The sequence below is a fragment of the Rhincodon typus genome, chromosome 5 (assembly GCF_021869965.1).
Source record: "Rhincodon typus isolate 14 chromosome 5, sRhiTyp1.1, whole genome shotgun sequence".
Classification (NCBI taxonomy): Eukaryota; Metazoa; Chordata; class Chondrichthyes; order Orectolobiformes; family Rhincodontidae; genus Rhincodon; species Rhincodon typus.
The window spans coordinates 5,662,496-5,689,109 of record NC_063336.1 but is presented as its reverse complement, the minus strand read 5'-3'; the positions used below and the strand labels follow the sequence as shown (position 1 = coordinate 5,689,109).

General features: G+C 42.1%; 1 protein-coding gene across 2 annotated transcripts in view; it reads left to right on the top strand.

Annotated features, from left to right (window-relative positions):
- LOC109914051 (inactive tyrosine-protein kinase 7-like) overlaps nucleotides 1–26,614 on the top strand; it is a 208,010-nt gene that overhangs the window by 119,360 nt on the left and 62,036 nt on the right. For both annotated transcript variants that reach the window (XR_007262104.1, XM_048596950.1), the window contains exons 5-8: nucleotides 317–464; nucleotides 6,604–6,734; nucleotides 14,881–15,147; nucleotides 25,380–25,513. Coding sequence is in view for 1 of the 2 variants with exons in the window: in XM_048596950.1 (XP_048452907.1) it covers nucleotides 317–464; nucleotides 6,604–6,734; nucleotides 14,881–15,147; nucleotides 25,380–25,513 (680 nt within the window). In the remaining variant the exon portion in view is untranslated. The remainder of the gene's footprint in view (nucleotides 1–316; nucleotides 465–6,603; nucleotides 6,735–14,880; nucleotides 15,148–25,379; nucleotides 25,514–26,614) is intronic.

The window sequence follows — 26,614 nt, the reverse complement described above, 5'->3', positions numbered from 1 at the left end:
ATCTCAAAATCTCTGTTGACTTATGCCCTTTTATACATACTCTTATTTAGACATTGCCCACCTTTTTAATTCTTGCAACTTGTAAGGCTTTCATTTAAGGTAATATACCCACGTACTAACTCCGAAGAATGCTACCTTTTTCTCTGTGATCCATATAAATGAAACTGTAGCAAACAACCAACATCAGCCTTCCTGCTCCTCTGATGCTGCTTGGCCTGCTGTGTTCATCCAGCTCTAGACCTTGTTATCTCAAACAACCAAGTTATTTTGTTTTATGTAATGTAATCTGACTTTTATCTATGACTGTATTTTATAGATGCCAGCTTTCCACAACCTGTAATCCGACCTAAGGAACAGATTGTCAACAAAAAAGAAGATGCCGTTTTTCACTGTCAGTTTACAGCTACACCTCCCCCAATACAGGAATGGTTATTTGATGATTCCATTATCCATAATTCCTCACGGTAAAGGTTTTTGTTCCTGAGTTCTTGATATCAACGAGCAGTAATTAAAATAGTAAGGATAAAATTATCAGGACATATATTATTGATGACGGTTTGTGGTGCTAAATGCATATTCCACTAGAGAACACATTTAACATCAGTGAGCATAATGTATTTTGTCTTTTTCTTTCACTTGTTTCCTTTCTCCCTGCCCCTAAATGTAATGACATTCAATTTGCCTTCCTAATCACTTGCTGTATCTGCAGAATAACTTATTGCAGTTTGAGCACCAGGACACCCTTTGTGCCTCAGAGGTCTGTGATCTCTCTCTGTTTAAATGATGCACTGCTTTTCTGTTCCTGTCAAAGTGGACAGGTTCACATTTTCCCATATTTGCTCATCTGGATAATTTTTGCTTACTTGCTTAACCTGTTTATACACATCCCCCTGTGGACCACTGATGTCCTCTCGACAATTTACAATCTAACTTATCTTTGTATCGTCCGTAAGTTTAGCAACAGTGCATTTGGTCTCTTCAGCCAAGGCAATGATCTAGTGCAATAAGTGTGCCTTATATTTAATATTGCTTGGAGGATATGCATTTTGAAGTTTGGTGTAAAAAAGGAGTTTGTTTCAAGTTTTGTGGATTCTTCAGGAGTAGCTTCTTTAGAAGAGGTCATTTTTGGTGAGCACTTTGCCAGAAGAAAGCATGATTTTTACACAGATTGACACAAATAGCAACATTTTAGTAAATGGTGTTAGTAGTTGGGTATTTACCCATACCCTTGTATCAAGCACACCTAGGATATGACCTAATGTCTGGTACAATAACTATACAGAAACTATAGTTTCTCTGTAGGCATAGTTGACAAGGGAATAATTTGATGCGGACAAAAGTTGTAGCTTCTCCAGTCTTGGAAATGCCAAGTGAATTCGATGGGAGAGAACAGTTACACGAAAAGGTTACAGAAAGTTTTCCTTCGTGTGTAGTAACTGAAATGACAGCTGAATAAAATTTGTCATCAGAGGGCAATTTGGCACCACTGGCTGATATTTGGTTATCTGAAACGTTTGGCATTTGTATAATTCAAAGGACGTTTTAAATGTCTTTGTTTGAGGTTCTGCAAGCAGATCAAGTATTAAATAAAGTAGCCCAATTAACCAAGGTTACTTTGACAGCACCTTCCAAACCCATAACTACTGCCATTTGGAAGAACAAGGATGGCAGAAACACGGGAACACCGTCACCTCGAAGTTCCTCTCCAAGCCACTGAGCATCCTGACTTGGAAACATATCACCCTTTCTTCAGTGCCGCTGGGTCATGATCATGGAACTCCCTCCCTAATCACATTTTGAGTCTACCTCTGCCAAATGCATGGCAGTGGTTCAAGAAGGCAACTCACCACCACTTTCTCATGATCAACTAAGGCTGGGCAATAAATGCTGGCTCAGCCAGTGATGCCCTTATTCAATCAATGAATAAAAGAAAATCAACTCAAACTGAAGTTGAAGCCAGTGCTTTTGATAATAAAAACCAGTTTTTGATGAGGACTTGCCGATGGGTATTCACCAGTTGGGTACTGCCCACTTATTGCCAAGTCGTATTAAGAATAGCCCATAAAATTCCAAAGGCAGTCTGTGTTTAAATCTGGAAGATATAAGCACATTACAAGTCAATGTTTTAACTGGCCAGGTCTTCACGAGGATATGGTGCAGTTTCATAAAAGAATGCCACACGTGCACAGGTTGTAATCAAAGCCGCAACTTTAATTCAACATGTTAGTTTTAAGGAACTATTGAGTAAGGTGTTGGTCACTGTTCCCACTCACATTGCCTGACAGCAATGTCTGAAACCCAGAAGTCAGTGCTGTGAATGGCATCGACATCCCTCATGCAGACCCTTTGTGTGCGCAGCCATGCAGCTTTGAGGGAGTATTGGTGTTGGTGGATTATGTGAATTCATTACTGAAAACAAAAGCAGTACACTAATACGTCCTCACTATGATATAGTATGCATTGATTGTAATCTTCCAAGAATCCTTAGATTCTGGAAAATCCCTGGATGATTGCAAAGCTGCCAGTGTAACACCTTTCATGAAAGGGAAATGATGCCCGACAAATTTATTTCAGTTCTTTGAGGTAATGAGCAGGATAGATAAAAGGGAAACTGGAGATGAAATATATTCGAATTTTCAAAAGATGTTCAGTAAGGTAGATAGTAAGAGCTCATGGTGTTTGCTATAGTATAGTAGCATGGATAGAGGATTGATCAACAAGTAGAAGGCCAAGTTGGGATAAGGATGTTGGGATGACAACCTGTAACCAATGGAGTGTCACAGGGGTCAATGCCTTAGGCCACAATTATTTACAATAAGTAATTACAATTACATTCATGACTTGGATGAAGAAAGGGAATGTACAATCCTCAGGTTTATGGTTGACAAAAACAAGTGGGAAGTCATGCAGTGACAATGATACAGTCCTACAGAGGGATATAGAGAGGTTAGATAAGTGGACAATAACTTGACAGATGCAACATTATGTGGGAAAATGTGAGGTTATGCACTTCTTCAGAATAGAAGATCTGAGTATTATTTAAATTGAGTGACTGCAGAAAGCTGCAGCAGAGGGGTATTTTGAAGCCCTCATGGAAGGCAAATGGACAGTTGGCCTTTATTTGAAAGGGAATAGAGTATAAATTAGGCAAAGCTGACTAAAATTATACAAGACACTAGTTAGACGCCACAACTAGTATGAACAGTTTTGGTTCTCTTATTGAAGGAACAATATTCTGGAATTGGAGGCAGTCCAGACAAGATTCACTAGGTTGATCAGAATATAGAGGGTTTTGTCTTCTAAGCAGAGGTTGGGTAGGTTAGGCCTACACCCAGGCAAGATTATTGAAACTCTCAAAATTCTTACGGAGATTTGACATGGTGGGTGTTGGGAGGTTGTTTTCTCTCGTACCAAAGAACATTATCTAGTACCAAAGAGCATAATCTTAGAGTAAGGGGTCACACTGTCAGGATAGAGAAGAAGAGGGCTTTCTTTGAGGGTAGTGGGGGATCTGTGGAATAATTTCATGCAGAGGCCAGTAAAGCCTGGTTTGTTTTTTTTTCATGGCTGCAGTAGATGGACTTTTAATCAGTTAGGGTATCAAGAGTTACGGGGAATAGGTGGGCAAATGGAACTGAGGATTGTCAGATCAGCAATATCATTGAATGGCTGAGCATACTTGATGGACAGAATGGCTTACTTCTGCTCCTATGTCTTATGGTCTCATGATGGACATGGCTACTCATTTCCCAGAGGCAGTACTTTTATGCTAAGGTAGTGGTAAAGAATTTAGTGGAGTTCTTTACTAGTAATGGTTTACCAGTGGAGATCCCAAGGTTCCAATTTTATTTCTAATACTTTTCTGGAAGATGCAAATAGCCATGGTATAATACAGTTGAAGTTCTCAGCATACCACCAACAGACAAATTGAGCTTTAGAGATACCATCAAACCCTCAGAATGGCGATCAGGCCATACTGTCATTACTGTCTGTAGTATTTTCATGATTTCCAAGGACTGGAGTTTCATTTGTTCGCCATATGGACTTCACCTAGTGTATTTAGTAGATGGCCTTGAGGTAAGGGGACCTCTGAAATTAGTCAAAGATGACTTTTTAGGACTGAAGAATGAGTCATCCATGTTAAGCTACACATCTTTGTTTCTGAACTGACACACAGGATCCTGTAAAATAGCTCAGGAACAACTTGGAGCGTCGCAAGCGTACATAAAGTGGTGAGTCAGGAAGCGTGTCCAAACCAAACAACAAAATTGATATGAAGTGTTAGTTCAGTTGCCTTTATAAGCTGAACTATCGAAAGCATGGTTCAGTGATTTATAAAGGGTAGCCAAAAGAATTGGTCAAGTATTTTATCTAATTGTCAACCTTGATTGCTGGGAAAAGAAATTGTCACCAATTTGTTGTAACATTTTCAATATCTGGAACAGGAAAAGCAAATATTATGTCAGCTAATAAGGAAGGGACAATGAGAATTGGATAGAAGGAGAACAAAGCAATTCCCAAACCAAACCCCCTACAGCTGGTTAGCTAGCACTGAACTGTTAAGGAGGTTGGACAACATACTTTCATTTTAAGAAACTGAAGAAGGAAAAGACTTAACAACCTTATTTACCGATTTTGTAGACATCTATCGGGACAATGTAGGGCATGCACCTTTGGCCATTCATGATGTGGTTGCAGAGAATTATTTCCTGTGAAAACAGCATCCTTTTCACTTGGGTCCCAAGAAGCATTGCCTACTTCCCCAGCTGATTTCTTAACTAGTATATTGAAGAAAGAGAGCTCTTTCGAATATCCATTTCAAACATGTTGCCCCCTCTTGGTATTCTTGCAAATTGTCCTGATTGAGTGCAAGGTGGAAAGCTTTGAGAAAATGACTCCTTTTTTTAAGCAATGCTGGTAAGTTTTGTTTGATGATAAACTCTCTTCATGGTGTTTAGTAAGAAATCTGGTTGATAGATCTGTTTAAATCCTGATGTCAGAAAGATAGCTAATAACAGATCATCTTGGTAGCCGGAACAAGTATGTTCATGTGGTGATCTGTGGAGTGCTGAAACTAAAGTGAAGGTGCTCTCCTCCAGCTTCTGTTGTAGCAATGGATTATAAACAATATTGGCACACGCTCATCACACATCATCAACTTTAAAATGACTCATTTATGCCCACCCTATGCTTTCTATCAGCTAATCTATCCTCTGTCTGTGCTGATATATTGTCCTCTACACCATGAGCTTTTTTTCTGCATAGTAACCTTTAATGTGGCACTTCATTAAATGTCTTCTGGTTATCTAAGTACATACACCAGATCCCTTTATCAATATTGCTTATTGCTTCCTTTTAAACAAACTTCAAATTATTCAAACCCAATTTTTCTTCCATAAAACTTTTTAAGATTTTCAAAGTGCCCTGCTATAATTTCTTTAACAGATTCCAGCATTTTCCCTAAAACAGAAATTAGGCAAATCATCCTACAACTCCCAGTTCACTCCCTTTAAACTCTCTTTAAAGCAATCATAAAGCCCTTATTAAAGTTTAAAGTCTTTGTATTCGAACCATTGTTCCCGTCCTCAAACTGAGAGATTTAATCATATAGTGAACACTGCAAACTACGAATGTCTTTACTGTGAGGTAATTAATATTATTAATTTTAAGGTTTTGGGAAATCTGAGATGCAGTTACGGCACAGTTCCTAGCTTCTGACCTGCTCTTGTAGTCAAAAATGTTTGTGGCTGTAAAGTCGAGTGTTTCGTCAGTGGTAACCCTAGGATGTTGATCGAGGGGTGTTCAGTGATGGTAATGCCATTGAATGAATGATAAAAATCTAGAAAGCCTCCACTTTGTCATGTATTTTACTTCTGCTTGGGCAACAAATGGGGCTTAATACTTTGTAAGCAAGTGGAGAAAAAGTACCCAAAATTCTTGCTTTTGATTGCTGTTAGTGATTCAGACTAAGTGCAGTAATTTGAATGTTGGATGAGGGAAAAGGATGCTGTAGACTAGATTGCTAACATTCACTATTTGACTTCACCGTGAAGCATAATGTATATCTAGAAAGCAAAGAAAGAAAAGCATGCATTTACATATCACTTTATGATCATTGGAAACTCGAAGTACCTCAACCACAGGCATAATTTTTTAACTGTTTTACTGCTCACGCTGTTGCAGGAAATGCAGCAGTCAACTTGGACTTGGCAAACTCCCAGACACAGCCATATGATGACGATCAGATAATCTTGTTGATTGAGGAATAAAAATACCTGCATTGATGATTCCCATCTTCAAAATAAGATCTTATATCTGCTCAAGCAGGCAAACTGTGACCAGTTAGTCTCCTCTGAAGTAGAGCACTGTTAACAGCACAATCTATCCTCAGTATTACACGAGTGTCAGCCTTGGCCTTTAATGCTCCAACCCTTACAAGGTTCAAGATCTACGCGATTCCAAAGTGAAAGTGCTCTCACAACTGACCAGAACTGTTGATGGGGCCACATCTTAGCGTACTGAAGCTTCAGGGCATGGAAACTGCAAAAATACCAATTGTAGGGAATGCAAAGCTATAGTTAACCTGAATATTCTCCTCCTCAGGACTACTATATTTGCTAACGGCTCTCTACTACTTACCAATGTGAAATCTCGCAGCTTTGGTGTGTATAAATGTATTGGTCGGGGTCCAAGAGGGAAGCCCGTTGTGCTGGAAGCTGCACTGCGAATGGCAGGTAAGAATGAAATATACTGTAAATATTTAAATTTTAACCACTTTGTTCAAGTTGGACTGTGAAGACGGTGGTACAGATAAAATAATACTCAAAAGAACCAACTGCTCACTTTCTTGTTCATCCTTGCTACTCCTCTGTCTATAGTAATTTGTTGGAGGAAGGGTCTTCTGGACATAACTGAATAGAAGTTAACTGCATCTTTTGGGGAAGTTTCAATCAACTATTTAAATAGAGGAGGATTAAGAACAATACAGTATTAGTGTTTGACTGCTGTAGTGAGGAACCAAGTGAGTGTCAATGGGTCACGTGACCAGTTTCTGCTGCTTTAAAACTTATCGCAATTTAACTGTTGCATAAAAGGACATATGCTCCTCTTTTTAGTCAGGCTATGCAGTTGGTTCTGTTCAGGATCCTTATGAATCAAATACATGGAGCAGTGAAGAGGATTTGAAACATAGTAGTAATGGGATGCTCTTGTGTGGTGACATGTAAAATGTTAAACAGAAAAGGCAAGGCAATCGTGCAGTGTAGGAATACAAGTAATAATGGCCAGCATGTGACAGAGTAAGGGATAAGTTATACCAACGAATGCACCGACAAGTAAGGTCAGAGTAGGGGAAAATGGTGTAAAGGCCGAATGAAAGGATCTTTGTGAATAGTGTCAAATTGAAAGAAAAGGTGTCCAATACCGTGAAGATTCATAGTAGGTCAGAAATTTGGAAAATTTTGGAATGTCGCAAAGGATGCTTAAAAATCTAATAAAGATGAGGAACTTGGAATATGGGTGTAAACTAAAAAGAAATGTGAAAACAGGCAGCTCAAGTTCCCATAAGAATAACTAAAGGAAGCATCGGATGTGCCTGGGAATGGTAGAGACTTTGAACAAGTATTGTGTACCTGTGTTCTTGATTGAAGACGGGGGACAAAAAAGACTAGGACCCATGTTCCCTCTAATTAATTTTGTTAGTGTGCAGACCTCTGAGATCAGTACTGGGACCCTTATTATTTATTATACACAAAAGAAAATGGTGGGGAAAATGTTAAGTAAATTCATAGATGACACCAAGAGTGGAAGAGTGATTAATAGCGAAGAAGATGGTTATAGGTTACAGGAAGATATAGATGGGTTGGCCAGATGGGAAGATAGTGACAGATGATATTTAACTGTGATAAATGTGAGGTGACGCACTTTGGAAGAAGAAACAAGATGAGGGAGTATTTAATAAATGGCAGGACACTGGATAGCTTAGTGGAACAGAGGGATCTTGGGGTAATTATTCACATATCCCTGAAGTCGGCAGAGCATGTGTATAGGATAGTTAAGAAGGCATATGGGACACTTGCTGTCATCATTCATGGCACAGGGTATAAGAACAAGTTGTACACATGGTTGGTCAGCCACAACTGGAGTACTATGTGCAGTACTTTGATGAAGAGATCCAGCATCACCTCCAGCGTGCTAGCACAGCCTTTAGCCGCCTGAGGAAAAGGATGTTTGAGAGCAACAACATCAGATCCAACACCAAAATCGTGGTTTATAGAGCTGTGATGATTCCCACCCTCCTATATGGCTCTGAGACATGGACTGTCTACAGCAGACACTTCAAGGTACTGGAGCAGTACCACCAACGCTGCCTGCGCAAGATCCTGTGAATCCGCTGGGAAGAAAAATGCAACAACGCCAGTATTCTCAATCAGGCCAACATCCCAAGCATCGAGGCACTGACCACCCTTGATTAGCTACGATGGGCTGGGCATGATGGACAGCATGACTGACACGAGACTCCACAATAAGGTGCTGTACTCCCAGCTTCGAAATGGCAGGTGGGCTCCACGTGGACAGAGGAAGCACTTCAGTGCTTCTCAAGGCGTCACTGGCGAAGTTCTGCATTCCCACAGACACCTGGGAATCACTGGCCCAAGATCATCCAAAGTGGAGAAGGATCGTCTGAGAAGTAGTCGAACACTTTGAAACTTGCCGTCGGTGAGAAATGAAAGCCAGGCGAAAACAGTGAAAGGAACGTGCTGCCACACCAATGCCCCACCCACCCCTTCCCGTGACCACCACCTGCCCCAAGTGAAACAGAGCCTGCGGGAGCTGTATCAGTCTGTACAGCCACCTGTGGGCTCACCCTGGGAGAGTAAGACAGCCGTCCTCAGCCGTCCTCATCTACGAGGGACTGCTGATGATGACTGTGCAGCATGGTCACATCACTACAGGAAGGATGTGATAGCACTGGGGGGGTTACAGAGGAGGTTCACCAGGATGTTGCCTGGGATGGAGAAATTAAGCTGTAAGGAGAGACTAGATAGGCTTAGATTGTTTTCTTTAGAGCAGAGAAGACTGAGGGTTGACACAATTGAGGTATGTAAGATTGAGGGGTATGGACAGGGTGAATAGAGAGCAGCTGTTCTGCTTGGTTGACGGGTTGGTCACAGGAAAGGATAGTTTTAGGGTAAAGGGCAGGAGATTCAGAGGGGGTTTTGGGGAACTTTTCACTCAGGTGGTGAGAATCTGGAATGCACTGCCTGGTGGAGGCTGGAAACCTTTTACAACCTTTAAAAAATATTTGGATGAGCACTTCAAATATCATTACATTCAAGGATATGGGACAGGGTGCTGGAAATTGGGATGAGTGCGTCATTGATGGTAGTTATTTCTGTGCAGACTTGAAGGGCCTTTTCTGCACTGTATGAATCTATTATCACTGGTACCAACATGATCTTTGACCTTCAGAATTTTCTGCAGCCACTGAGTAACATCTGTGACCCTGGCACCCGTACCACTTGCGTGTACCTCTTCCTCTCCTCCAGCTTCTGGTGGTTTTTCCTTGCCTATGTTTGCATTTCGCTCACAGGATTGATGTTAAGCTACAGACAGACAAATCGGGGGTTTGTCACTATGCTGAGCTCCGTTGAATTCACAAGAGTATCAGTTTTACAAACTCACTATCCCTAAAAAGTAACATTGTCTAATAGTCATCAGTTAGCTTTACTTGTTTGTACATTGCAACCAACTTCTTTTACATTCTCCCCTTCTAAAATCTGTCCATTTTCCTCATTTTCAGTCCACAATTCAAAAATCAAAAGATGTGGTCTCTGACAGTTTTGAGGTTTTTTGGGTGTTGTTTAGCTGTTGCTATACAGTCAGTTGTAAGGAATCCAATCTTGTGCCTTCCAACTGATGAAAAGACTGTGGTTGGATGAAGATCAGTTGAGCCACTTGCCACAGTATCTTGCCTCTGATGTTGTTGAGGAGCCGTGTTTTGTTTCTGTTGCTGAAATAGATATACAGTAGAATCACAGAATGCCTGAGAAGTGGAAGTCAGCCATTTGGCCCATTGAATCCACACTGACCCACCCCTCTATCCTATCCCTGTAACCTTACATTTCCCATGGCTAATTCATCTAGCCTGCACATCCCTGGACACATTGGGCAATTTAGCATGGCCAATCCACCAGATCTACACATCTTTGGAGGAAACCAGAGCACCCAGCAGAAACCCACACAGACATGGGGAGAATCTGCAAACTCCACATTGTCGCCCAAGTTTGGAATCCAGCCTGTGTCCCTGGTGCTGTGAAAGAGCAGTGCCAGCCACGGTGCCACCCATATGTTTTTGACTCAGGTTTTTGGAGATTTGCGTTGAATATTGTGGGGAGGTAATGAGACTTTGGAGATGGTCATGACCTGCAGGTGGGACAAGGACACAGCCCTTCTAGCTCAGAGGAAGGGACGCTACCACTGCACCACAAGTGCACACCAACTTAGATTTTCCACTGATACAGGAGTGTGTTTGTGTAGTCAGCAACCCAGGGTTCTGAGATTAGACATTTTCAAATCAGCCTGTTCAGCGATGTTAGCTCACACCTTGGCCTTCCAGTTCAGAGGTAGGGATGCTACCACTGCACCATAAGAGCCTCAGCCATGAATACTATAATCTGCTGGACACTCTCATTTTTGTTTTCTGATGCAATGTTTCTCCCACAGCTGTGATCCATCCTGTTTTATTCTTTATTCGCCTCCTAGAGAATTGTTACAACTGTGTGGTCTAGGATGTCATTTGAGAGGGAAGTTTATTTTATTCTATTGTGTGATCTGGATCTCTCAGGCTGGGACAACTTTTATTGCCCAACACCAGTTGCCCGTGGTGGTGAGCTGCTTTCTTGAACCACTGTAATCCATGTGTTATAGGTAGATCCACAATGCTGTTAGGGAGGGAATTCCAGGATTTTGATTCAGTGACATTGAAGCACAGCAATATATTTCCAAGTCAGGATGGTGAGTAACTTGGAAGGGCACTTGCAGGTGGTGGTATTCTCATGTGTCTGCTGCCCTGTCCTTCTGGATGGAAGTGGTCATGAGTTTGGAAGGTGCTGTCTAAGGATATTTGTTGAATATCTACAGTGCATCTTGTAGATAGTACACACTGCTGCTATTGAGTGTCAGTGATGGAGGGAGTGAAAGTTTGTGGACATGGTGCCAATCAAGTGCGCTGCATGTTCTGGATGATGTCAGTCTTCCAAAGTGTTGATGAAGCTACACTCATCCAGGCAAGTGGGAAGTATTTCATCACACTTCTGACGTATGATGGAGTGAAATTAATTGATGAAGCAGCTGAAGATGGTTGGGCCTAGGACATTACCCTGAGCAACTCTCCCTGATTCCCATTGATTCCAGTTTTGTTCGTGTTCCTTGCTGCTGCGCTTGGTCAAATATGGATTTGTCACTCGCCTCGTCTCTGGAATTTCACTGTTTTTGTCCATGTTTCAACCAAGGTTGTAATGAGGTCAAGAGCTGAATGGCCCTGGCAGAACTCCAACTGGGCGTCAGTGAGCTCTATGTTGTTAAGCATCTGCTGCTTGGAATATGTCATCAACAGTGCTATCATCACTTTACTGATGATTGAGAGTAGTCTTATCCAGCATTAATTGGCTGTGTTGGATTTGTCTTGCTTTTTTATGTATAGGATGAACCAGGGCAATTTTGCACATTGTCAGGTAGATGTCAGCTGTGCCAGAACAGCTTGGCTAGAGGTGTGGCAAGTTCTGGATCACAAGTCTTCATAGTTATTGCAGGATTGTTGTCAGTGCTCATTGCTTTGGCAGTATCCAGTGCCTCCGACTGTTTCTTGACATATGTGGAGTGAATCGAATTTGCTGTAAGACTAGCATCTGTAATGCTGGAGTCTGGAGAAAGCCAAGATGAATGACCAACTCAGCATTTCTGACTGAAGATTGTTGCAAGTGATTCAACCTTCCCTTTTCCACTGACATGCTGGGCTCTTGCATTATTGAGAATGGAAATATTTGTTGGGCTGCCTCCTCCAGTGAGTTATTTAATTGTCCACCACTATTCACGACTGGATGTGGCAGAACTGCAGAGCTTAGATCTGACAAATTGGTTGTGGAATTGTTTAGCTCTGTCTGTCACTTGCTTCTTATGCTGTTTGACATGCAAGTAGTCCTGTTTCGTAGCTTCACTAGGTCAACACATTGTTTTTAGTTTGACTGGTGCTGCTCTTGGCATGCCCTCCTGCACTGTTCATTGACCCATGATTGATCCCCGGGCTTGATGGTAACAGTAGAGTGAAGATATGCCGAGCTATGAGTTTGCAAATTGTGTTGCAGTGTGATTCTGTTGCTGTTGAAATGCCACAGTGCCTGTCAATGCCTAGTCTTGAGTTATAGAGTCATAATCTCAAAGCATGGAAACAGACTTTTCAGTCCAATGAATCCATGCTGACCATAATCCCAAACTAAACTAGTCCCACCTCCGCTTGGCTCGTATCCCTCCAAACATTTCTTATTCATGCACATATCTAAATTCCTTTTAAACATTGTAACTGTGTCTGCATCCACAGCTTCCTCTGGAAGTTCATTCCACACATGAACCACTCTGTTTAAAAAAAAAAAGTTACCCCCTCATGTCATTTTAAAATCTTTCTCCTCTCACCTTTACAGATATGCCCCCTGGTCTTGAAATCTCCGACCCTAGGAAAAAGTCACCTACCATTCACCTTATCTATACACCTCATGATTTTATAGACGTCACCCCTCGACCTCTTGTGCTCCAGTGAAAAAGTCTCAGCCTATCCAGTCTCTCCTTATAACTCAGACCCTTCATTCCAGGCGACATCCTGGTAAATCTTTTCTGAACACTCTCCAGCTTGATAATATTCTTCCTATAACAGGGCAACTAGAACTAAACACAGTACTCTAAACGAGGCCTCACTAATGTCCTGTATAACCTCAATATAACAACCCAACTCCTATGCTGAAAAGTCTGAGCAATGAAGGCAAACGTGCTAAATGCCTTTTTAACCACCCTGTCTACATTTGATGCAAACTTCAAAGAATTAGTTACCTGAATAACAGGTAACCTGTATAACCTCTATAACAGGTGTCTCTGTTCTACAACACTACCCACGGCCCTACTTTTAATTGTAAAAGTCCTGCCCATGTTTGTTTCACCTAAATGCAATACCTTGCATTTATCCAAATTAAATCTGACCCACTTAGCACAGTGATCACGCTTCACAACACAATGTAAGGTATTCTCAATGTGAAGACTGAATTTTTTTCTCCACAAGGACTGTGTGTTGGTTACTCTTATTGATGTTGTCATGGATGGATGCATCTGCAGCAGGCAGATTGGTAGGATGAGTTCAAGTATGTTTTTGCCCTCCTTGTTTGTTCCCTCTTCACCTGTTGCATACTGAGTCTGGCAGCTTTCAAACCTTTCCAGCTCGATCAGAAGTGTTGCTCTCTTGGTGGTGCATGTTGAAATCCCCCAGCTACATTCTGTGCCCTTGCAAACTCTCTGCTTCCCCCAAGTGTTGCTCATAGTTGAGGGATCTCAGTTCGTGGTAATCAGCAGGAGTTTTTCTTGTCCACGAGACTGTAATGCTGAGAACTCTCAGGGCAGCTCCATCCCAACTGTATACTACTGTGTCACTACCTGTGCTAGGTTTGTCTTGCTGGTGGGGCAGGATATATTCGAGGATGGTGACAGTAGTGTCTGAAATGTTGATAGGCTCAACAGGGCTGTTTTTGCCGGTACCTAAGTCAATGCAGGTGGTTGTCTGGTTTCATTTCCTTTGTTTAAATTTGCAGCAATTTGATCCAACTGAGTGGCGTCCTAGGCAATCACATTGCTATGTCTCTGAAGTCACATGTAGGTTGCACAAGGTGAGGATGGACGATTTCCTTCTCTGACAGACATTAGTGAACCAGATGGGTTTTTCAAACAATCAGCTTCACAGTCATCAGTAAATTCTTAATCGCAGATATTTTTATTGCTGTGGTGGATTTCAAACCCAGATCACCAGAACATTTAGCTGAGTTTCTGGATTAATCGTCTAGCGATAATGCCACCAGGCCATTGCTTACCCATTCAGCTGAGGATGTTTCATGTTGGTATGGCACTGGAATTATTAGGACAGGTGTTCTCAAAAGGACATTAGTGAACCATTTGCAATAGTACTCCATGTTTATATTGTACAGCTGAGAGAAATTGAAATAATTTGTGGTACTGGTTATTTGTAGAATTAGTAAAGGAAGCAGGCCATTTATTAAGGAATCTTGGATACTAATCTTGTTTTCTTGTCTTAATCCAGTACATTTTACAAAGCAAGGGGAACCTTCAAGGTAAAACCAACTGGAATTACTTGAGTCTTACTATTTATACAGATGCCGAAAAAATCCATGTTTAGCTTCCTTCGGACTTGTAGAATGCATGTTTATCTGCAAGTTTTTGTTGTTGTCTTTGTTTGAAAGTGATTTTTGTATTAACGTGGGAGTCTTTCTTTACTCAGAATGAAAAAGAAACGTAATTCTTAAAACACCAATTTTAGAAGCTCCTTCATCCAAATGAAACTCATTACAATTAATGAAAAGAGCAAAGGGTTGTTTTGAACAAATAGAAATAGAGCTGGAAATATTGGTGCTGTAATTTATTCGCTATAAAAAGCAAATGGATGTTGAGTTACTGAAAGATTTTTGAGGTATCAACAGTCTTGTTTTGAAAAGTAGGTTTCTATGACTATTAACATGAAGCCAACCATAAGGATGCAGGGAAAGCTAGACTTAAAAAGTGCCTAGAATTTATTGAGCTGCTTCTGAAACCATCTTTCTTTTAATTTAGAAATCGACAATATCCAGATGTTCAGTCCAAAGATTTTCATTGAAAATACTACTCAGCATGTTAAATGTGCACCACCCAGAGGGCTGCCCCCTCCAGTTGTGACATGGTATAGGGATGGTACACAAGTTCCAACTGAAGGGCGTGTCTACCAAGCAGGAAATGAGCTGATCTTCAATGACACAGCAGAAGAGGATTCTGGAATTTATATCTGCCGTGCTAGAAATAAAGCTGGAGAGAAGACCAGGGAGCTGAGTGTCACTGTGGCAAGTAAGGAACAATTTGATTTGTATGTACATTTCATATCCTGAAGAAAGCATTGACAGCCAAGAAATTAATTTCATAAACAGCAGTATCTGTGGGGAGAAAGCAGGGTTAATGTTTTGAGTCTGGTGACTCTTCATCAGAGCACTTCATCAATTAGTTTGATTTGTAGTCATTGTTGCAATGCAAAGATGCAGCCAATTTGTGTACACTATGTTCCATTAACTTGAATTTGTTAAAAAGTTATATTGTTTCATGAGACTTTGGTTGGAAGGTCGCTACTGGCCAGAGGTCTGTAGAAACTGTGTTTTCATGTGTATATGTTCTACACAAATTCTTATTGTAGGCTCATCATGGTAGTTGGGTACTGGCATGTTCATTGGCACCCCTTTTAGCTGGTTAAAAATGCAGCTAGCATTCAGTCCACTCCTCAGTCAGTTCAGCTGGTGTTGAGAACAGATTGTGGGAATCATAGATGTGATCGTATGTTGTAGTGCAGCTCACTCTTCAACCCTTCTCTACAGATTGTGACCTCTGTTTACTATTCCATCTAAAATTCAATCAAGAATTGATGCAACTCACCATTTAGGATTTTTGGGAAAAAAAACTAGTATTGTGTACTTAAAAAAGGACTACCTAACAATCTTATTATAAAAGAATCTTAAGAGATGAGTGATCATAATAGGATAGAATTTTGCATTGTTTGCAAGTGAAAGAGTTGCAGAATTTATGAAGGCATGAGGCTCAAATTAGCCATGGTAGATTAGGAAAATATGGTAAAAGCCATGACCGTACGTAGGCAATAGATAGTCTTTATAGAGATATTACATGGTTTGCAGCAACTATGCATTCTCCCAAGGTGCAAAATCTCAAAGCCCATGGCTAACAAAGTAAGTTTAGGATTGTATGACGAGAAGAAAAGGCCTATAAAGTTAGCAGATTTTATAATACGTAACAAAGCGGAACCAAGAAACTCATAAGGTAAGGGACGGTAGAATGTGAATGCAATCCAGCAAGAAACAGTAAAACAGACTGTAAAACCTTCTATAGTAACATAAAAAGATGTTTAGCTAAAACAAATGTGTGTCCATCACAGGCAAAGTCTTGTGATTTTATAGTAGGAAATAAAGAAATGGCAAAGAAGTCTTTATTTCTGTTTTTGTTTTGCTGAGGAAGACATAAGAAATCTCCTAGAACTAGATGTATCGAAGTGGCTAGGGAAGATAAGGAATTGAAGGACATCAGCTAAAGAACTATGGGTGGCATGGTGGCTCAGCAGTTGGCACTGCTGCCTCACACTACCACGGACCCAGGTTTGATTCCACCCTTGGGTGACTGTCTGTGTGGAGTTTGCACGTTCTCCCTGTGTCTGTGAAAGTTATCTCTGGGGGTGCTTCAGTTAATGTCCAGGGTTGGGTAGGCTAGGTTGTTTGATCATGGGAAATGCAGCGTTACAGGGATAGGGTAGGGGATGGGTCTGGGTAGGATGCTCTTCAGAGGGGTTGGTGTGGGTTTGATGGGCCGAATGGCCTGCTTCCACACTGTAAGAATTCTATGATTAATTTCTTTAGCACAATATTCTTGTTGATGCTAATGAGGCTGAGACTTAACTGATCTGCAAAACCCGATGGTCAACATCCCACAATTTTGAAGGAGATAGTGAAAGAGTTAGTTGATGCATTGCTGATTAACCTCCCAAATTGTATAAATTGTGGAATAGGTTCAAACGTAGTTTATGTCACCCCATTATTTAAGATGGGAGCAAGAGAGAAAGCTAGGAACTTCAGACCTCTTAGCCTTGTATCAACAGTCAGGAAAATGCTAGAATCTATTTTCAATGATGTGAGAAACAGATACCTGAAGATGATCTGATTGGGCATAGTCAGCATAGATTTGTGAATGGGAAGCCATGTTTGATGAGATAACCAGGTGTAGAACTGGATGAACACAGCAGGCCAAGCAGCACCAGAGGAGCAGGAAAGCTGACGTTTCGGGTCTAGACCCTTCTTCAGAAATGGGGGAGGGGAAGGGGATTCTGAAATAAATGGGGAGAGAGGGGGAGGCGGATAGAAGATGGTTAAATGAGAAGATAGGTGGAGAGGAGACAGCCAGGTCAAAGAGGCGGGGTTGGAGCCAGTAAAGGTGAGTGTAGGTGGGGAGTTAGGGAGGGGATAGGTCAGTCCAGGGAGGACGGACTGGTCAAGGGGGCGGGATGAGGCTGGTAGGTAGGAGATGGGGGTGAGGCTTGAGTTGGGAGGAGGGGATAGATGGGAGGAAGGACAGGTTAGGGAGGCAGGGACAAGCTGGGCTGGTTTTAGGATGTGGTCGGGGGAGGGGAGATTTTGAAGCTTGTGAAGTCCATATTGATACCATTGGGCTGCAGGATTCCCAAGCGGAATATGAGGTGCTGTTCCTGCAACCTTCGGGTGGCATCGTTGTGGCACTGCAGGAGGCCCAGGATGGACATGTCGCCTGAGGAGTGGGAGTGGGAGGGGGAGTTGAAATGGTTCGCAACTGGGAGGTGCAGTTGTTTGTTGCGAACCGAGCGCAGGTGTTCCACAAAGCAGTCCCCAAGCCTACGCTTGGTTTCCCCGATGTAGAGGAGGCCACATCGGGAACAGCGGATACAGCATACCACGTTAGCAGATGTGCAGATGAACATCTGTTTGACGTGGAAGGTCTTCTTGGGGCCTGGGATGGGGGTGAGGGGGGAGGTGTAGGGGCAGGTGTAGCGCTCCCTGAGGTTTCAGGGAAAAGTGCCGGGTGTGGTGGGGCTGGTGGGGCCTGTGGAGCGGACGAGGGAGTCATGGTGAGAGGGGTGGGGAGGGAATAATGTCTTTGGTAGTGGGGTCAGATTGCAGATGGCGGAAGTGCCGGTGGATGATGCATTGGATCCGGAGGTTGGTGGGGTGGTACGTGAGGATGAGGGGGATTCTGTTTTGGTTGTTATTGCGGGGAGGGGGTGTGAGGGATGAGATGCGGGAGATGCGGTCGTGGGGGTTTTCGACCACTGTCGGGGGGTATGTTGTGGTCCTTGAAAAGTGAGGACATCTGGGATGTCCGGAAGCGGAATGCCTCATCCCGGGAGCAGATGCGGCAGAGGCGAAGGATTTGGGAATAGGGGATGGCATTTTTGCAGGAAGGTATTTGGGAGGAGGTGTATTCTAGGTTCTAAGTATTCCAAGTTCATCCACTTCACCAACACCTTCCACCCCAACCTTAAGTTCACCTGGACCATCTCTGATACCCCTCTCTCCTTCCTGGGCCTCTGTTTCCATCTCTGGCAACTACCTGGAAACCGATATCCATTTCAAGCCTACCGACTCCCAGAGCTACCTAGAATACACCACCTCCCACCCGCCTTCCTGCAAAAATGCCATCCCTGATTCCCAATTCCTTCGCCTCCGCCGCATCTGCTCCCGGGATGAGGCATTCCACTCCCGGACATCCCAGATGTCCGCAAGGACCGCAACTTACCCTCCTCAGTGGTCAAAAACACCCTCGACCGCGTCTCCACGTTTCCCGCAACTCATCCCTCACACCCCCTTCCCGCAATAACAACCAGAACAGGATCCCCCTTGTCCTCGTGTACCACCCCACCAACCTCCGAATCCAACGCATCATCCTCTGGCACTTCCGCCATCTGCAATCTGACCCCACTACCAAAGATATTTTTCCCTCCCCACCCTTCTCTGGTTTCCAGAGGGATCACTCTCTCCGTGACTCCCTCATCTGCTTCACAGTCCCCACAAGTCCCACCACACCCGGCACTTTTCTCTGCAACCGCAGGAAGTGCTATATCTGCCCTTACACCTCACCCCCATTCCAGGCCCTAAGAAGACCTTCCACGTCAAGCAGATGTTCACTTGCACATCTGCTAATGTGGTGTACTGTATCCACTGCTCCCGATGTGGCGGAGGCTTGGGGACTGCTTTGTGGAACACCTACGCTCGGTTTGCAACAAACAACTGCACCTCCCAGTCGCGAACCATTTCAACTCCCCCTCCCATTCCTCAGACGACATGTCCATCCTGGGCCTCCTGCAGTGCCACAACGATGCCACCCGAAGGTTGCAGGAACAGCACCTCATATTTCGCTTGGGAACCCTGCAGCCCAATGGTATCAATATGGACTTCACAAGCTTCAAAATCTCCCCTCCCAAAACCAGCCCAGCTTGTCCCTGCCTCCCTAACCTGTCCTTCCTCCCACCTATCCCCTCCTCCCAACTCAAGCCTCACCCCCATCTCCTACCTACCAGCCTCATCCTGCCCCCTTGACCAGTCCGTCTTCCCTGGACTGACCTATCTCCTCCCTAACTCCCCACCTACACTCACCTTTACTGGCTCCAACCCCGCCTCTTTGACCTGGCTGTCTCCTCTCCACCTATCTTCTCATTAATCCATCTTCTATCCACCTCCCCCTCTCTCCCTATTTATTTCAGAATCCCCTTCCCTTCTCCCATTTCTGAAGAAGGGTCTAGGCCCGAAACGTCAGCTTTCCTGCTCCTCTGGTGCTGCTTGGCCTGCTGTGTTCATCTAGCTCTGCACCTTGTTATCTCAGATTCTGTAGCATCTGTTGTTCCTCCTATCTCTGAAACCATGTTTGATGAACTTGTTTTAACATTTTGACGATGTTACTAACACAATTTGTTTACGGAGAACAAATAGACATTGTAGCCTTAGGTTTTCAGACCACTTTTGATAAAGTCTCCCAGAGGAGTCTGGTTAGAAAAATGAAAGAATGTGAGAGAGGAGGTAATGGATTGGCATGGATTAAGATTGGCTAACAGACAGAAAACCACGTGTAGGATTAAATGGATCATCCTTATGTTGGCAGAGTGAGACTCTGGGGTACCGCAAGTATCAGTACTTGAATCCCAGCTGTTCACAATAACTATCAATGATTTGGAGTTGGGGACCAAAAGTAATATTTCCAAACTTGTGGATGGTACTAAACTAAGTGGGAATGTATGTTATGAGGAAGATTTGTATACGTTTAATGAATGGGCCGGAACATGGCAGATAGAATATAATGTGGAAAAATGTGAGGCAGTAAGGTAGGAAGAACAGATGTGCAGATTGCTTCTTAAACAGTAAGATGTTGGAAAGTTTGGAGGTACAAGTGGACCTTGCGTGTCCTTGCCAGTAAGTCACCTGAGGGCAAAAAAGTTGGTTCAGCAAGCTATTAGGAACACTAATGGAATGCTAGCCTTTATTACAACTTTGAGTCAGTCAAGGATATTATCAACTGAACCAGTAGAAACTTGTAATGCATATAAATGATTTGTGTTTTCAGGCAAGACAGAAGTGGGGGCATTAGTTGATACTTGTGGTCGAGAGAAAAGATCAGTTGATTTCCATGACTGAAAGCAATTCAAAGCCATCCTGTAGCAATATATATCTATGCTGTTTGGTAACAGCTGAACTTGGCTTAGCTGTGATAGGCCAAAGGTACCACAAGCAGTCATTTTTGTCTAGAGTCATGAGAACTGTAAGGCACTTGACAGAGTAAAGACACCATTGCAAAGCAAATACAAAATTGGCTGAGTGGTAGAGTAATGGAGAATAGGGGAATAAAAACACATTAAGGAGAATGGATGTTATCCATGTTGGAGGAAAACTTGTAATGGAGTTCCTCAGGGATTGGTATTTGGATCCTTGTTTTTCCTGGCGCAAATTAATGATCTAGATCTTGGTATTTTTCTTTTCTTCTGCCAAAGTGCATACCCTCATATTTTCTCACATTTTATTCCAGCTGCCAACATTTTTCCCCACTTATTTAACCTTTTGCAGACTCTTTGTCATCCTCACCGTTTCCCACCTATTTTTGTCATCTGCAATCTTGTTTTCTATTGTAAACATATATTGTGACCCCAGCACTAGTCCCGGTGGCACTTTACTAGTTGCAGGTTCCCATCCTAAAAATGTCCCTCTTATCCCAATCCCTGTCTTCTGTTTGTTAACTAATCCTCTCTCCGTGCTAGTAGAATAGAATAAAAAAGCAAATTATTATCATAGCAATATAGCAATTCACAAAAAACTGTGCTCAAAAGTTTTATAAGTCGCCATACCACAGTGCTGAAATTAATGGCAGTCATAAATAAGGAGAAAAATAAAGTTCATAACCGTTCAGTTAATGGCTCAGTTCTGAGGTAAGGTCACCGGACCCGGAACGTTATCTCTGATTTTTTTTTCACAGATGCTGCCAGACCCACTGAGCTTTTCCAGCAACTTCTGTTTTTGTTCCTGATTTACAGCATCTGCAGTCCTTTCGGTTTTTACTATCCTCAGCACCATGGGCACTTAACTAGTCTAATGTGCGGTACCTTATCAAATGGTATGAAGCAGAGATGATCCCCACCCCCAGAGAAGCTTGCCTCACCTCGCCTCGTAATCTGTTAAAGGAAGTACGAAAGTGGTATAACCTGCCTCTCACACACCCCGCCCCCCCCCCAATCTGTTATAAAGGAGAGGTTAAATGAAACGAACTCCTGACAGTCACTCTATAACCAACAAGTAACAATTTTATTTTATCAATTCTTAGAGTGAACAAATTAACAGAACTACTAACAAACCAAAAAATTCCCTCTTAACTATTAACTTCGCAAATAAAAAAAATTCTAATGGTATGCTGTTCCAAGTCCCACTTATAAAACAAATTAATTAAAAAACGACTTAATATTCAGTTTCTTGAAATCACAGCCAGAATAAGTCTTCTGGAATGTTTTTTGCCTTCTCTGCTGTCCTCCAGTCAGGAATGCTTTCTTGTGTCAGGAATATTAACTAAGAGTGCTGTTTTACCTTTATTTAGATGGTGCTTACTTTGGGAGCTTAGATTCGAGCTGATGGTTGTTGAGAGCTGTTCTCTTAACAGATGGCAGTTTGCTCTCGCACCAATCTTCAAATGCCCTCTTTTTTTTATATACCCTTGATGACCTACTAATTTCTTAAAATAGGATTGGTCCGAGGTTGTCAAAACCATCAGACGTAGATTTAATTGGGTTTTGGTATTTAGGACCTAGTTTCATTTAATTGGCTAAATTCAAAAACCTGTTGTCTTGATAAAAATGCTGCTTTGCCTGCTAACAGTATAGCCTTTTGGTGCAAAGTTTCAATTTCAGTAACTGTCTGTGCATCTGCTGCCTGCAGATATTTTTTAATCTCTCCAAACCCAAAAAAAATCTTGTAAATGGACCATGCGCCCCCCCCCACATCATTTTACAAACAAATTCTAATGTCCTGTCTTCCAATCCACAAGTACTACGCCAACTTCGCAACGCAAGTGCCTTCTGGAAATCTAAATATATTCCACTGCTTCCCATTTATCTTTCCTGCTTGTTACCACTTCAAAGAACCTAGCAAACCTAGCACAAGTGAGGTGCCAGAACACTGAGGACAGCTAATGTGGTTCCACTTTTCAAGGAGGGTGGTAGAGATAAACCAGCAGATTATAGCCCAGTGAGCGCCGATTACTGGTAGGGAAACTACTGGAGAAAATTCTGAAGGGGAAAATAAATCCCCACTTGGAGAAGCAAGGTTTGGTCAGCGATTGTCAACATAGCTTTCAGATGGAGGTCTTGTCTATTGAATTTCTCAAAGAGATGATCAGGTGTGTTGATGAAAGTGGTGCAGTTAATGTCGTTTATATGGATTTTAGCAATGCCTTTTACAAGGTGCCACATGGAGACTAATAAAGAATGTAAAAGCACGTGGAATTCAAGTTAATTTGGCATGATAGATCTAAAATTAGCTTAATGGGACAAGACAGTAGGTAACGGTAAAAGGCTGTTTTTGTGACTGAAGGCTGGGATGAAAAGTTAGTTTGCTGATGACACGATGTTTGGCTGGGTGATTAATAGTGAGGAAGATATAAAAGGGTTCATCAGATGGGCAGATGAAATTTGACCCTGAAATGTGAGAGGTGATGCACTTCAGAAGAAGTAACAAGAGAAGGGAGTAGTCAAATGGCAGGACACTAGGAAGGTCAGAGAAACATAAGGATCTTGGGATGCTTGTCCACAAATCCCTGAAGACAGCGTGAAAGGTTAATAGGGTAGTTAAGAAGGTGTAAGGTATACTTATTTTGCTCAGTTGTGGCATAGATTATATAGGCAGGGCGGTTAAGTTGGAATTGTACAAGAAGTTGGTTAGACCACGTCTGGAGTAATGTGTGCCATCTCTGCAGTATTGGAAGATTGTGATTGCATTGGAAGGGGTACAGATGAAATTCACCAGGATATTGCCTATGGTCGAGCATTTTGTCTATGAAGAAGGCTATATAGGCTTGGATTGTTTTCTTCAGAGCAGAGAAGGCTGAGAGGGATCTGATTGAGGTGAGTAAGATCATGAGGGACATAGGATGGATAGAAAGCAGATTTTCCCCTTAATTGAAGGGTCAGTGACCACAGGACATAATTTCAAGGTGGAAGGCAAGAGGTTTAGAGGGGATTTGAGAAAACAAAATTCACCCAGAAGGTGGTGGAAGTTTGGAATGCACTGCCTGGGTGGGCATGAGAGGCGAGAAACATCACAAACTTTAGAAATTGCTTGGATGAGCATTTGAAATGTAATATTATTCAAGGGTATAGGCCAAGTGCTGGAAAGTGGGTCTAGTGTAAATAGGTTGGCGCAGATTCAATGAGGCAAAATGCTTCTTCTGTGCTGTATGACTATGAATATAGGAAGGATGTAAAGCCATTGGAGAAAATGCAAAAGAGGTTTACAAGAATGGTTCCGTTGCTGAGAAAGTTCAATAATGAGGATGGAGTGGGGAGGTTGGGGCTGCTGTCCTTCGAGAGACAAAGGCTTGGTGGGAATCTGATTGAAATTTTTAAAATCTTGAAAAGCTGGATAGAGTAGATCAGGAGAAATGTTCTCACTTTTAAAAGGATTAAGACCAAGAGAGTGTAGATTTAAAGTGATTTGCAAAAGTGACAGTTGTGGAGTGAGGAAAAAATATACAAGGAGTGGTTTGGGCTTGGCATATGCTCCTCCGAAATATGGAGGTAGATTCAACTAAGGCATCCAAGAAGACATTGGATGATCATTTGACTAGCGGCAATGTGCAAGGGTATGAGGAATGGTAAGTCAATGGGATTAGTGTGATGCTCACTTGGTGGGCCAGTGCAGGCACAATGGGCCAGATGGCCTTTTTTGGATCGTAACGCTTAAGTAATTCTGCACACCAGGAGAAAATGTAGTAGTATCTAGTTGATCCCTTTTAATTATTTTGGGACTGTCTTAATCAGTGGTTTTAAGATTTTGAGTTTGTTCATGCAATGTGGGTGTCACTTTATTGCCCACTCGTAAATTTGCAGTGCAGTCTTTTGTTTCCTAATGGACAAATGGAAACTGGAGTCTTCCTGCTGTCTTTGGTTCAGTTACAGCAGCTCATGAATGCTCGCTTTTGGCTTCTTCTGAAAGTGGATATTGTATGACATTGGAAAAATTTGAAAGTTAAAAAAGCTGGCATGATTCTCATTATTTTTGCATAAATATTGAAGCATTTTCAGGCAAGGTGGATCTAAAATTCTCAATATGAACTGCCATTCTGCTTCTACTGTTACAGAATAGGCATTTTGCTGTCAATTCCACCATTGAGATTTCATGAAGTGTGAATTGATTCCTTTTGGTGGAAACAATCATCAAAGGCAATACAACATTGGGGATGCAATTCAGAGAGGGTGCAGAGAGATATGAGGTTGGCGTGTTGAGTATGTGTACAAAACAGTTAAGATGAGAGGACAGACTGAGAAAATAGTGATGAGGATTCTCTGCATTATAAATAGAGCCAGAGAATACAAAAGGCTGGATGTTGTGGTGAACCTTTATAAAATGATGATTCAGCCTCAAATGGAGTGTTATGTTCACATGTTTTGGAAGGCTCTGAAGGCATTGGAGCAAGTGCAGAAAAGATTTGACATGTATGGTTGAAGAACTTCAGTAATGTGTATGAATTAGACAGAGCAGGGATCCTCTGTTTGCAGAAGAGAAGGATAAGAGACATTTTGCTAGTAGTATTGAAAATTACGTGAGTCTGATTGGAGAAGGGGAGTAACAGTTCTTTGTGGCGCAGTGCAACTCTTGCTGGTGCATTCCCTTACTCGATCAAATCACAGCTCATCAAAGTCTAACAGCTGAGTGCTTTATTTACTTTTTTTAATATTTTAAACCAAGACAATGATGATGTCTAACTTACAGTGTAATGGAAATTTGTTCTTTTAATTCTTCGACTTGCAGCTATTCCAGAGTGGGTGGTTAAGCCAAAAGACAGCCAGTTAGAAGAGGGGAAACCAGGATTTTTGCACTGTAGCACCCAGGCCACCCCAACTCCTACAGTCACCTGGTTCCGGAACAATGTGGATATTTCTGGTGTAAGTATATGGAGAAATTTGCGGTTTATAGTTCGCTCAGATTGCCACCACCTTCAATAATGTAAATGTCTAACCTCCCCACTTTTGAAAAAAATTTTTGTTCAGATATGACTTTTGCCAGCCACTCTTTCTGCCTTACACATGTGTGAATCCTGACTGTGGACAGGTCATGGAAGCAGAAGGAATATCTCAACTGAATGTGTTTTTTTTTGTGTTCACCCATGTTCTTTGTTTATATAAAGAGGATTGCTGAACTTGGAGTTCGGTGTTCCAGTTGATTTTATCCTCTTTTCTTAGACAAGAACACAGACCAGTTGTAACATGGCAATTAAAGTCTTAGCTGACAGCTCACAGCATAGAATGGAGTCTTGGATGTTTTTCATGGTCAATGGCAAAAAATTAATAATAATGCAGTACTGCAGTTCTTCAAGCCATAATTTATAGCAAGCCCTACACCTGCAACACTATGTGATATATTTCATCAGAGCCATCTGCTATAAATGCCTTTAACAACCTGATTCACAAACAATAAAGTGATAACCAGATCATTGTTGGTGAAATATTGACTGGCACGCAGAGAGAAGTCATCTTGTGTTCTTCAGAGATTATCATGGGGACTTGTACATTCAAGGCACCATTTAAGATCTCATCCGAAAGATAACACTTCTGACAATGCTGCATTTCCTCAAAGCTACAATGGTTTTGAAGCATTGATTGTTTTCAAGTCATTGGCCTTGAACCCATGACCTTTTGCTTTGGACAATCTAAATTTCTATCTCCACTGCTGTTTCAGGAATGAGGTCCAGGTACCAACGACTGTTTGGGTGATAACAATTTCTTTGGACGTTAGTTTCTGACTCAGCATGCTGCCACTGAGCCACAGCTGACACTTAAAGCAAATGACTTGCTTTTTTCCAAAGTAGCTCAATGAAATGTAAACTTGATATGGGTTGTTGCTGAAGAGTACACAGCTGAGCCATCAACTTTTGGGATTGGAGAGTTCAACAATAGAATACTTAATAATATGAATACCTAATAACTGCTAAATATCTAAAGCTACCTAGAATACTCCTCCTCCCACCCACCTTCCTGCAAAAATGC